This window comes from Cibotium barometz, chromosome 10 (genome assembly GCF_041138505.1).
Source record: "Cibotium barometz isolate CiBa-2024 chromosome 10, ASM4113850v1, whole genome shotgun sequence".
Lineage (NCBI taxonomy): Eukaryota > Viridiplantae > Streptophyta > Polypodiopsida > Cyatheales > Cibotiaceae > Cibotium > Cibotium barometz.
Genome location: NC_141055.1, coordinates 28,663,443 through 28,677,508, shown reverse-complemented (window position 1 = coordinate 28,677,508; position 14,066 = coordinate 28,663,443). Strand labels below are relative to the sequence as shown.

Sequence of the window (14,066 nt, the reverse complement as noted above, 5' to 3'; positions counted from 1 at the left end):
AGCCACCAGGCATGCCGGTGTTGACAGGGTGCTAAAGAATGGTGGGACATCAACAAGTGGCCACAGGATGCCTTGAGAAAGCCCTTAGACCAAAGCCACTAGAAACCAGAACCTACGCAGCCACATATGCATGCCCTGCAATCATTTTCAGTCTTGTTAACAATACAGTCTTTGTAACAGTCAGGCTAACATCCTACGTAGAATCTCATAGCTAGTTCATTGACATGGGATAGAGATATAGAGAAGAGAGTAGGAGAAGTAAGACAGTGAATGAGAGAGTAATCCTTGTAACACATTGTATTAATATGATTCTTAGTAAGATCCTGCTGCATTCCTCCGTTTGATGTTCTTAGTGTGCTTTTGGTGTCCGAGTACTGTGTGTGTGTGTGTGTGTGTGTGTGTGTGTGTGTGTGTGTTCTGTGTCGTTCGAACTTGTGGGCAGCAGGCATTGCCAGATCCGTCTAAGATGTCTGACTTGTCAATCCGACATCACTCACAGGCTTCACTCTAGTTAACAGTTATAGTATTACGTAAAGGGATTGGGATTTAAGAGTTAAATATATTTAGACTATTCAATACTTTTATAGTTGCATCTTAAAAAATCATTTCACTGGTTAATAATTAAATTTTTATAGTTAATAGTTATAATTTTAAAAATATAGTTAAAATTTTGGCTACGATTTGAAATTTAAATTTATTAACATTATTTAGGCTTTCTTTTACAATTTTAAATTCATGTTACCAACGTTATTTAAGCTTTTACCCTGTATTTGATGCGTGACTTTTTAAGGCTTTAAGCATTTGTAGTTTATGTGCATTAATTTTTAAGAGTTAAATATATTTAGACTATTCAATACTTTTATAGATAAATCTAAAAAACTTCATTTCAATGGTTAATAATTAAAATTTTAAAGTTAATAGTTATAATAGTGATTTAGAAAATATAGTTAGAAATTTGGTGCGATGATTTAAAATTTATATTTATCAACATTATTTATGCCTTCTCTTACAATTTTAAATTTATGTTATTTAAGTTTTTACTGTGTCTCACTATTTATGTGATGCACAACTTTTTAAGGTTTCAACATTTGTAGTTTATTTGCATATTTTTAAGTTGGTCAATGAACAAATTGCCATACTAAAAGTTATAGATGGTACTATAAAATATTAGTTTGATTTTTTTGATTCTTGTGAAAAAAAAGGTTGAAGACCCTTGCACCTTTAGTTATTCTTTATGATTGACATGATTGATTATTGTGTATAAGCCAAAACTTGGTGAGATCATCTTGATGATTTTGTTTGCAATGCCAACATCCACAATGGTGCGACGAAATCCATGTAACATTTATAACTTTTAACTGTGAAAAAACAATAGTTGAATATTTCTCTTGATATTTGAATATTTCTCTTGATTTAGAAGGCTTGAAGTATTCTTCCACTAGAGAATTTGAAACATGCCATAAACTTTAAGCATTATTAAACATGCCACAAACTGGACTTGAGATTTTCAATACTTGTTAATATAGGGTATTTCTATTTTATAATACAAGCTATGAAACATGCCAAAAAACTTTATTTGAGGTTCTCAAAACTTGTTAATACTGGGAGTCCCTCTTTTGTATTAAAATCAACATGGTCAAATCTTGATACTTTCATCAAATCACAAATATACAAGGATATATCCCATGTTTGGTTGCATCAAGAAGGAAGCACCAAGACTAACCATATGTACTTTTATACTTGTATGAAAAAACATCACTTTCTTTGGTAATTATTTTTAAGTAGTCAGGAGGCAAGTGACTTGCAAAAGTGTTTAAATATGAAGACCTTATAGACCAATGCATTTGAAATAGAGTTTGTTATGGTAATCCACATAAAAAAAAAGCCTTTGCCCTTTTTCTTTTTGAGTAACAAGAAACGTGAGAATATGTTTTTATGGAATATGTGAGTGAATGATCACACTTTTCACACAGCCATTGTTCTCATCTTGTTGTGTCAAAAGTTGAATAGAAAAAGTTTGGTCACATGGCAACCACTGTGCTCCCAGTATTAGTTTTCTTAATGGTCACGTTGTGAGGTATTTTCATGGAATATATGGGCCCTATAACTCGGTATTTCTTAAAGATGATGCATCAAAAATGTATTTATCAGCATAGTAATCTTACAAACAAATTGATGAAATTTGAGGCACCATAGCTTTCCTACTGACATCAAGTGAAGCATAGATAGACATAATTTTGTTTAAGAAGGATATGTACTAGGGAATTTATAAACTTCATTTGATTGCTACCACAAAGTCGCATAAACTTTTACTATGGTTGATGCCCTATATTTAAAACTCAGGCTTCATCTTGCTTTAAATCCACTCAAGATGGAGGTACTTCAATTTGTAAAATTTTATAAAGGAGCACATGCACCACAATTAATGGTGAGCTTATGCGACCCTTATTACAGTGTAATGCATGAACTCAAACCATTGACATAAATTGTTCATGTTCACACTACCAATGCTTGAATTAAGCTAAAGGCCTACAAACCCTATAGTGAAAATTATAATCCATTTGGCATATTATATGAAACCTTGAGGGTAATTTGTAGAATGGATTGATCAAACTACCTATGATCTTTTCAAGACATTTGCTCTTACCTTACCAACATTGGTGGCTAAAGCTTGATTGGCATAGGAATTCAGCACATCTAGATATGATAATTGCATAGGGCTTGTGTGAATAGAGTCTTGGTAGCTTAAGGCTCAATTCAAAAGCATAATTTGATCACTCAATTCAAAAGCATCACTTGACCACTCAACATACCCAAGGGCTTCACACCATTGATTAAAGCCGCTATAGATATGGATAGCCATGAAACCTCTTCACATGCTTTTGCTAGTGGTACTATAACGCTATACTTTGTTTCACCACTAGGCAAAAAATATGTCTTATGTTTCATTTACAGGTTTTCTCATATTATGAGTTGTTCTTAAGTAACATACATAAGTAAAAAACATATCACTAGCTTTTATAGCTTTCACATGTGTGTGGGTGTGGGTGTGTAATTGCATGTCCATGCTCTCTCTATGTGTGATTGCATGTCCATGCTCTCTCTATGGGTGCACATGTGCACATGTGTGTACACATATACACATGCATGTTTGTGTGAATAGCTAAGGATGAATGTTTTAACATCATTGACTGGTCTAAGGTTACTTTATTAAGGCAATTATAAAGACTAGTTGAAACTAGCTTGTATCATTTTGCTATATGAGACAAGAATTGGACCTATGCCAATGACATGGAAGTTGGGGAGGATTACTTACATGTTCGTGCTCTCTCTCTCTCTCTATGTGCATATGTGCGTGTGTATGTACGCGTATGCATATGCATGTTGTGTGAATAGCTAATGATAAATATTTTCACATCATTGAATGGTCTAAGCTTACTTTATTAAGGCAGTTATAAAGACCATTTGAAACTAGCTTGTACCATTTTGCTATATGAGACAAGAATTGGACCTATGCCAATGATATGGAAGTTGGGAGGATTACTTGCATCCAACATCATGATGAACAATATCTAGAGAGGATGATTTCATCGAATCTCATCTATATGCACCTTTAAATCACAATTCTTATAACTTGCATCCAATCTCATCCACACGTAACTTCTAATCACAACCCCTTATAACTTGTGTCTTACCTCACATGCATACAAATATTGATGATAAACCCATATAATGATAAACATTCATTCCTTATATCTCTTAGCATTCTATTCCCCAAACTCTTCGAAGTTTGCTCCAAAACCATTCAAATTCACCAAACAATCAAATGTTAATAACAACTTAATCCAAAAAACCAGCTAGAAAATGTTGATTGCAACTCCATCCAAAGAATCAACCACCTTGACACGTTAGCATGTTACTACTCATGAACCAATCATAAAGCAATTGAACCATGCCAAGCATCAACATGTAAAGTGCCCCAGTAATTTATTTCTTGATACCTTTTATGATCCATGCATTATGAGACATCTATGTCAATATACATTTTAAAATACATTATGAGACATCTCTATCAATATACATTTTAGTATAGAAAAAGCCTTCACACGGAACGTATTTCACCCAAAGAATTTTTGGAGCTTGAGAACTGGAAGGTGTGCTGAGTGGTGTCTTCTAGTGTGGAGTGAGAATGACTTGGAAACACATATCTATCAATATACATTTTAATCTAGAAAAAGCCTTCACATGGAATGTATTTCACCCAAAGAATTTTTGGAGCTTGAGAATTGGAAGGTGTGCTGAGTGGTGTCTTCTAGTGTGGAGTGAGAATGACTTGGAAACACATTTCTATCAATATACATTTTAATCTAGAAAAAGCCTTCACATGGAACGTATTTCACCCAAAGAATTTTTGGAGCTTGAGAATTGGAAGGTGTGCTGAGTGGTGTCTTCTAGTGTGGAGTGAGAATGACTTGGAAACACATTTCTACTGAATTGACCATAATCTTATTTGTGATCTTATTCTTGTATTAAGAATGGTGCCATCATGTGGTAGTATTCTCTACGTCGTTATGGTTGAGAGCTTTGTATTTATTTATGATTGAGGTCCAATTCCTAAGAGTTGGATGAGAGAAGATAACATCTTCTTATCTCCATTACCTTAATGCATTTTTCTTATAAAATAGATTGTTGGTGTAACCTTCATGTAACCTATACTTTGTGTAGGAAAGAAATCTCATTTACAATGTTGGAACTTATTTTTTATATTATTTTCCTTGACTAGGTACGTTAGCGGTGGAATTGGTAAGGAAAAGTTATACTTGAGATATGATCTCTGTTGGGCTTACTTTTCCTTATTCTTGGTCATTTCGAAATCAATATAAGGTTGATTACTTTATTTTTTCTTTGGAAAGAGAGGGGTGTGGGGGATGTGGACAAATGTTGTGTATTGATAAATATTACAAGAAAGAAAACAAAAGAGCTTGTCACATGTACCTTAAAATGTATAGAGAGGTACAAATTTCTAAGACTTAAAAGTCATAAGTTTTTCTCAAGCATTGTGAACTACATTTTTGTTTGGTTCTAAAGAAGTAATACACATTTATTAATATAATATAAATATCCCCCATTACACCCTCGTTTGTGATCAAGTACATTATCTTATTTTACTAGAAATCATGTTGTCTACCTAAAGATCTCCAATGAAGTTCAATCATCTCTTGTATGCTAATTTAATGTCTCTTTTTTATGTGCAATTTTTAAAAACAGCTAGAAAATATTTTGAAAACGAAAAATTAAGTGAGGAATCTAAAGGTACAACATAAATGATTTGGCGATGATTTAGATCATGTACCATATAGTGATTTGCGTTTCTCAAATGAATGCATGAATCACAAAGCACTAAAAGTATGCCTTCATTGTAGATTATAGTTTTTATTTGGTTTTGTAGTTCATGTGTGTGAAAATAAATCAGTTTTCTTTCCATACAAGCCATTGTCACTATCAAGCTCAATTTTAGCATGATAAAATTTTTAGTTTTCTTTCAAGTTATTCCAAGACTACAATGTCCAAATTGATAACTATTTAGTTATATAATATTGGCCTATCTAGACATAATCTATATCTAGGGTACAAAATATAGTTTGGTGCTACAATGGGGTCACTTTGTGCCCTACTTAGGCTTCCTTTACATAGCTACATTCTTAACAAATAACACCCAAAGTGTGTTTTGTGCTCTCATGTCCATCAATATTTCCTTGGTTAAAGAATAAAACTATTTTTTAAATGGATTCCTCTAGTCTTTGCTTGTCCAATGGCCATCTAGTTAAGGAGCCATGTGGGACAAAGAGTTTAGCATCACCACACCCTTATGTTAATCTATAAGACTTCCATGGTAGTCTAAGGGAATGCTTATGAACATCATTAAAGAAATTGTGTGAAATCTACTACATGCACCATGAGAGGGTTTTGTAATAAGGTCTTTTTACAATGTGTACAAACACGACAAACGTTTTCTTTAAATCTATCTATTATGTGCTAAATCTATCTATTATGTGCTAAATTCCATTGTGGCCTTAATGTTTCTTACACAATTGATTTTGCCCATGTTTTTGATTGATGTAAGGCAGACCTGAAATTTGCAACCCTGCCCTAGACTTCAAAACTCTCAAAATTGAAGGCTGTGTGAATCAGATGTGGTGGTTACCGATGGTGCGAATTTTGTGAATCAAATGTGGGAAGTCATCCTTAAATCCTTTATTTTTGGTGTGTGTAAAAGACTTAAAAGAACCCTAATAATTTTGTATTAGGAAGGCATTGATGTAGGCTCTCCAACTTCCAAGGCCCTTGGGAGTAATTTACTAATATTTAAATTTTTATTTTGGTTTTGGATTAATTATTGCCCATGGGTTTGAGTTTGGGCGGGAGCAAAGTGCCTTTTCCTACGGTCACAATCATTTATCGTCCTTTTTTTTTGTGGTCATTGCCTATTGCTTTTTTTTTGGGAGAAAGATAGAAATATATTTCCCTTTGCTTTTTGAATTTCCATGCTGGCAATGAATTTTTCAAGGGTATATATAACTATTAATAATAAATAGGTGTTGAAAAGAGCTGCACGTGCATGTAGTCACGACTCATTTCTACGTTGAAAAAAACAAACGCAAATTAATCTGAAATGAGCATTAGTGGGTGATTTTTTTAACAAAAGGCTTATATAATATAATTCCACTCTCTTCAAAAAAGAAAAGAAAAGAGCAGTAGTAAATCTTGTAATTTATTATTTGAGCTCAATTTAAGCTTGGAATATGTTCTTCTTCTTGGCTAAAATACAAGATAATTGAATCTTTTCATCGTTATACTGCCCCTCTTCCTCTGAACTTGAGCTACCAAGCTAAAGAATTAATTTTATTCATCTTATATTTGGATTATCATTTTTCTAATTTAAAATACAAGAGAATTAATTTTATTCATTTTATATTCGGATTATCATTTTTCTAATTTCAGTTACCAAGCTTGAGTTATATTCTTTCTAAAAATTTCAAGGTGACAACTATTGCAAAAACAAAAAAATGGCATCATTCAATGAACAAGTTTGAGTAATCTTGGAGCAAGTAATCTTTGAGAAAAATAGTAGTAAGACCACATGTCTCCTATAGGCCATCATACCCTAGACACCCAAGGGTCAACATTGTGCACAAACATGCTGAAGATTTCCCTTGTATAAACCCAATGGGCGAGGAAGATGTGTGTAAGGCCCCTAAACACTCATAAGTCGAGGCATTTTCAGTTAACTGGGCAAGAGCTTGTTGCTTCGTAGGTGGCCAAGTTTGAAAAGAAATTCCTAACTCTTCTCTCAAACTGGCCAAACTCTATTTCTAACGCTCTCTAACACACACACACTCTCTCTAATTCTCTCTTTCTAACTCTCTCTCTCTCTCTCTCTCTCTCTCTCTCCTCTCTTTACCTTTCCCTAACTCACACACACACTCTCTCTCTCTCTCTCTCTTGCATTGGTGGCTACTTTTAAATCAACAAGAGAAAAAGCTCTTAGTAAGTGTTTTCTTTTTTATTAGACTAAATCCAAAAGATGCCACCTACTAGAACCTACTACCTATCCTACACGCATAAAGAGGTTATAGCCTACCTACCTAGAAGCTATCTCAAAAAACCTCTTGAGAGGACGAGACATTAGACCATGAAACCACGAGTTGCGACCATAGGGTTTGATCATTGACAAGAGGACTACCAACAAACAAAGCCGTAGGAGCATTTACGAAATTATTTTCACCGAGCCTTACATCAATCCTTTTCACCATGGATTCAAAGAGGAAATTGTAATTTTGAACACGCATTCTCTTTAAATTTTAATCTAATAATACTAGATCTTTAGACTTTCAGTGGAGGTATTTTTCCTTCTCTAGTCAATTTCATAAGGATTTTTTGAAATTGAACAATTTCTAGGCTAAGCTAAACCTATCTTTTCCAAAACCGTTGCTTGTTTCACTACCCACATTTACTTCTTTGAGTTGTTCCACTTTGACTCCCAAAACTTAATGCTAAAGTGATGTAAGAATTTAGTCCTTACACTCTAGAGTTTTCTATCAAGCCTTACAATTCACCATGGAAATTGTAATCTTAAACAAGTATTTTTTTGGAACTTTAATCTGATTATAACTGAATCTTGAGATTTTTGAGAAGGTTAGTTTCCTTCTCTCAGTTTCAAAATAACAAGTTCTAGGCCAAGAAGTTGTTTTCTTCTTCTTCTTCTACTTCTTCTTCTTTCTTCTTTTTGAAGGAGGAGAAAAACACACACACACACACACACACACTTATCACCCTTTTGTGGAGTGAGGGAGAGCCATAATAACCCCGTCCTTCTTGGGAGGAGAAGGGCACTATCTTAACCACCCCACGATTGTCCCCACCCCCAATATTCTAGGCAAGGTTGAACCTATCTTTTCTCAAACTCTCAAAAAACCTCCTTGTGGGGGGTTCTTTGGAGGTGAGAGTCTACACTACTTGCACATGATGGCAGTTAATTATCATAATGAGTTACATATATATATATATGTATATAGAATATAAAAATTATATATATATATATATTATCATATACACACAAGGTACCTCTGCAGTAGGTGTCACGAGAATTCTCACACACACACACACTCTCTCTCTCTCTCTCTACTTTGGTTTAGTGACGACTGCTACAGTCTCTCACTCTCTCTTTTTGTGGATACTCTCAATCATTCTCCCGCCCAGAAAGCAACAAAACCATACATATCATAGACTATATCTACATTATTTCCCATCCCTGGCAAAGATCGATCCTTCATTGATTAATGTGCATTAGCCAAGGCATCGATGCTTATTGAAATAACGAATTAATCTTGCATTGACTGGCCGCATATTGACCCTTTCAAAAGTGATCTAACAATTTAGACTAATGCAGCAGTGATCAATAAAAATAATTATGCCTCCTAATTCTTTTTGTTCCACAGAAACTTGTGCTCCTTAGGGAGCAAGGGACTTCTCTGTGTTTTATTATGGCAGAACTCTCTCTCTCTCTCTCTCTCTCTCTCTCTCTCTCTCTCTCTAATCTCTCTCTACTACCTGTAGGCTTGACTCGTAAATCTCTTTCACTAAGCTTTGCCCATCACATTCTCTCTCTCTCACGCCTGCTAACCACCTTTCGTTTCCTTGGAAACCCTGCAGCTAGCTTTGATGTGAGTGGGTTGAATAAATGATGAGAGGAACATTGACCCTGGATGATACATTCAGGAAAGAGAGAGTGATTTAACCTCGGCTTCACTCTCTTTCAACTCTCTTTGTCTCTACACGGCGCTGCCCTCCATTTTCAAAACCAGAAGCTCTCCTTACCCAAGTTTCTGTTCCTTTCTCTCTCTCTCTCTCTCTCTCTCACGCTCACACACAGACACACACACACACACAGAGGACAACCTCTTACAGCATTCTCACACACGCGCGCACACAGTTTTGCAGCCAACCCCCCTTTCAAGCTAAGAGCTTCTACCTAATCAACCAAGGAGAACACTTTTGCAGCAGGAGGGCTTGACAGCAACTTGCCTTCTCTTAAAAGGGCTCTGAGCTTACCAATACCATTTGGGGGTGTGCAAATTGCACCCGTTACGAGACCACATTTGAAAAGGGAACCTTCTCTTCATCATCACGCAACAACGCTAGCTAAGCGCCTGTGTTAGGGTTCACTAGGGCGTTAAGGGCAGGCTCACGTGGCGCTCATATGGTGCTTACAGATGGGTTCCATGGTGCTTAGAGATGCATGTGGTGCTTACAGATGGGTCACATGATGCTGTGGTAGGGATCTGAAGAAGCCCTTGTTGTGCCCTATTGTGTGATCGTTCTTTAAGTTTCGCGTGCGATGGCTTTTGCTGTGGAACAAGGGGGTAAACAGTCGGTGATCGGATGCTTCCTTTCCGAGCATAACCCATCACATAAGAGCTTCAGAACCCCTTCTTGGATTCCAGAGCAACCCACTCTTAGCAAGGACGCCGCAGTGCAAGGTGAGCTCACTGTTTTGATCTTCAGATGGGTGCTTTTATTTTGGGCTTCTTTTGTTTATGAGCTTTTTAATGTCCTGCATTTTACTCTTATTGTGGCTGGTTTTTTTTTTCCTGCAGTGGCCTCAGAGCATCTTGTCAAATGTTCCTCTGCGTATGACCCAGCCCTAACGCTTGCAGTCTCTTCGCCTATCCCACATTGGATGAGCTCTGAACGAGTAGGATTTTCTCTGTATTCCATCTTTTTTTTTTGGTTTTTTCAAACTAGCTGTAAGGAAAAGTACCCAGATGGCTGTTTTCTGTCAAACTAGACCACCTTGTGTTCAAGATTCTTCTTTATCTTGCATAGATGCTATGGCAACAGCTGAGTTTTCATGGCCTGGTTTTCATATTGCAAATTAACACTGAATACTCTCGTTAGTGGTTGAAGATGGACAAGAGTTGCAAACACCCACCACACCTGGTGCATTAATGGCAATTATATGCCTTTTGCAGGTACCAACCATACATGTCAAAGGTTCTGCAAATGGTGAGATGACAGCAGATGTAGCTCCCTGCACACCAATGCCATCATTTTTACGACAAAAGTCGCAACAAATACATGAAACACCAGAATTCCCCAGTGCTTTGCCATCCCTGCGTTTAGGTATTGGCCCTTCAGAAAGGCAGCAAAATCAAAGCAGTCATATACATTCGGTGACTGATATATCCAACTCCCAGAAGCTTTTTTCGCAACAGCTGCCTGCAAAGTCACCTCAATCTCTATTCACATCACCTTCTGAAAGTCTCACAAGAATTCAATCAGATGTGCGGACGGAGGGGCCAGAGCTTTATAAAGAGGATTTGATGTCTGTGTTGCTACACAAGCAGGAGAAGCAGCCACAAGAGTGTCAAGGGATACATCCTGCTTTTTCTCTTGGCCATTATTCTGGGGAACTTTCACATCACAGAACCCCAGCAAGCTCAAGGGTTTCCAAAATTTCTTTTCTGGAAGGTCCAACTTCAAGAGAAGCACACAATGTACAGTTGACTCAATATAGAGATGGCCTTCACCTTAGAATGCCATTAGAACTCAACAGTAGACTACTGATACCAGGTGCATGCACGGCTGTGAACAAGGATGGTTGTGTTCCGATGTACTCAGGTTGTACTAATGCTTTTGAGCCTGGGCTTGTGGGTTCACCCCCCCAGAAGACAAATATAGGTTCCCTCAAGGCTACTGTGAATGCCCCATTCTTCTCACAAGCATCACCGTCACACTCTGCTAATGTTGCATGTACAGTTTCAAGCTTGCCTCCTTTCAAACAAGATTGGACGGGAAGATCAACACGGGGTATTAAATACACTCAGCTTCTCCCGGATTTCTTTGCACAACAGAAGGTGACAGTAGCTGCCAAAGCTGATGAGCTCCATGTTGTTAGTCATGACAGGGGTAACCCAGAGAAGAGGTGCAAGATACTCCCTTCACAAAAAAGTTCGGCATCAGGGGCTAGTCAGGAATATGGTAGGTTTAATGTTTCGTCAATAGATGGCCTACCTCACAGTGATGAAGCTAGAATTTCTGCACGAAAACACCAAACTTCTGAGCAGCAAAAGACCTTGGGTCCTGTAGTGGAGGCTTCAGGCGCAAAAACCAAACAGTGTGGGCAACCTCTTCAGAACTCCTTTATGCATGTGGATCTTTCTAAAGTGAAACTCGAGACTCAGAGTGAGGATACTGGATGCAGCAAGTCAGCATGGAGGGAATGCATGGAAAAGCATGGCAAAAATGTCAGCTTTAACGGCAAATCTTCACCTGAAGTGGCTATGTTGAATAGCTGTTCTACTGCTGGGCATGCTGCAAGGTTTTCCTCAAGTGCTAACTCAGGTGCAGATGGGGTGTTGGGCAATTTACAATCAGCTGGGCTGAAGCTTTTCACAGCCTCTGTGTTTGCTCAAATGCCTGTAGATTTGTCAACTGTTTCAGCAGGAGTGCCTTCCCTTCCTTTTTCTATGGATCAGTCTCAAAAGCTAACGGATTTTGAAGGGGAGACAACTCCTGTGAATAGGGGTGCTCCAACTGATGGAGATTGGGGTAAATTTCTTGCCCTTTCAGCAACTCCTGAGGGACAAACTGCAGAAACTGACACCGAAAATATGCTGCCATTTCAGCAACGTTTCAAGCAGCTGCAAGAGTTCTTGAAGCAATGTGATGGTTCTGACCAAAAATATCGATTGCAAGGTAAGTTTATGAAAACTTTTTTCCTTTTTTCTGCAAGTCTCTATGCTAAGTTGTGGCATGGTTTCACCTTGAAGCATAATAAATTACATGAAATTTCCATCATGTGGCTATAGCATTACGGTCACTTTCAGCAGCTGCAAGGAGTGACCATGCTGTGGAACTCGAGACTCGGGCAGTAAGGCTCTCTTTGGAAGAAGGTGCTCAGCAAAGTTTAAGAAATATGAGCTGAGAAACTAATCATGGTGTTCAAATATGAACCCACATGTTTATGTGGATTTTGACCATATACATTCTGTGTTTGCAGGTAAAGAGATGAAGAGGATGAAGCTGCTAAATGTGCTTGGCAAGTTCCCTGAAGAGACTCGCATCGATGCAAGTGCAACACCACTTGGGCCAAGGTTACCTGCTCCTGGGGCTACCACACAAGTGAATGAGGAGACTTGAAAGGAGCATAAAGAAAGCTCATCATCATCAACTGTAGGTCAATTGAACTTTTGTTGGTCATGCTAGGGCATTAGACAAGCAAAATTTTGCTTGAATCTACTCCCAAGATCCAAGCTTGGAAAATACCAGGTTGGGGATAACTTAGCAGTCCTCTTTTGGTAAATGTAGTTAAGAATTCTCAACAACCAAAAGCAGGAAAACAACAGCTCAGGAGTGACATGTTGATAACTCGTGTCATTCGTTAAGAAGTGCCTGCAGATAGGGTCACTGTGCCACTCCTATCAATCTTCTGACAAAATAAGGTCTTGATTTCATATTCTGCTGGCTAAATTGTGAAGTCCTGGACATGTTTGTCTTTGAAACGCTTCTGGCTGTCTTCAAGTGTACAAAAGAACCTTCTTTACCATCCTCTTATTCCTTGCTTTTTTCACCAAGGAATAGCTGCAACCTTGAGTTGGGCCTTCTTCTGTGTATTCAAGGTTAGCTATTTAGCTAAGTGGTTCACAAGGACCGGAGATAGCTGACTATGTTCGCAAGAGCTAGAAGGTGATCAGAAATTGTGCTCGGCATTTTAGGATGTATAGAGACTGTTGAATTAAATTCAAATAAACTCACTTGTCATGAACAGGATAGTAAGACTTGGATGGACTTGTTTTGCTATGATTTTCAGTACATTTTCTATAGGTAAACTGTGATGGATATCCTGTGTTCATAGGCTGGGTAGTGTGGTGTGTGTGTGTGAGAGAGAGAGAGAGATAGAGGATCACAATTGCAACTGTGGTGGTCATTGATAGGACAACCCCTATGTCCTCTTCGGAGGGGATAGCTGATTGGTTGGACTTGAAAACATCCCACATCAGGCTCCCCATACTTTTTGCAAAGGTGGTATCCCGATCAACATGCATTCGTTTGGTTTATAAAGGGTGGAGTGCCCATGTTTGGTCATGGGAGATGATCATTGGCTACACAAAAGGAGATTGATGGGCGTCTATGTGTGACCCACTTTAGAAGTCCTAGGCATATTGTTGGGGGCAAGCTCCCCCACCTCCCACGGTTATGTGATTGAGACCTGGGGATGGCCATGGTGTAAAAGGCATATGTGCACCTCTCCCTTTTCATCTGGGGGCACCTACTTTTCGGAGGCTACGGGGCCTCTACGTCACGTACTCTCGATGCCAACAAATGGTATCAGAGCAAGGTTGTACTCTTTTTATTGCATTCTATTTTGCTTCTGTCGTCGGTATGCTACACCCCTTGTGGAGGCTTGTAAAATAAAATCATACAAAGAGAGGTCTCAAACCAAAAGAAACACATTTAAATTGTATTTCTATCAAGCCTTTGCTGGAAACAAGACCAACTTGTTG

General features: G+C 37.8%; 1 protein-coding gene across 2 annotated transcripts; it reads left to right on the top strand.

The window, feature by feature from the left end:
* Positions 1–8,933: 8,933 nt before the first annotated feature.
* LOC147634752 (uncharacterized) lies at positions 8,934–13,164 on the top strand. Of its 2 annotated transcripts, XR_015266789.1 has the most exons (6): positions 9,186–10,040; positions 10,158–10,255; positions 10,533–12,111; positions 12,189–12,258; positions 12,372–12,455; positions 12,563–12,616. XR_015266789.1 is itself a non-coding variant. In XM_086803921.1 (5 exons), the coding sequence occupies exons 1-5, from the start codon at positions 9,899–9,901 to the stop codon at positions 12,700–12,702; spliced, it is 2,190 nt and encodes a 729-aa protein (XP_086660047.1). In that variant the 5' UTR covers positions 8,934–9,898; the 3' UTR covers positions 12,703–13,164. The 2 variants fall into 2 exon arrangements, 1 of the variants encoding a protein (XP_086660047.1); XM_086803921.1 differs by having other exon boundaries at positions 8,934–10,040; positions 10,533–12,258; positions 12,563–13,164.
* Positions 13,165–14,066: the final 902 nt, after the last annotated feature.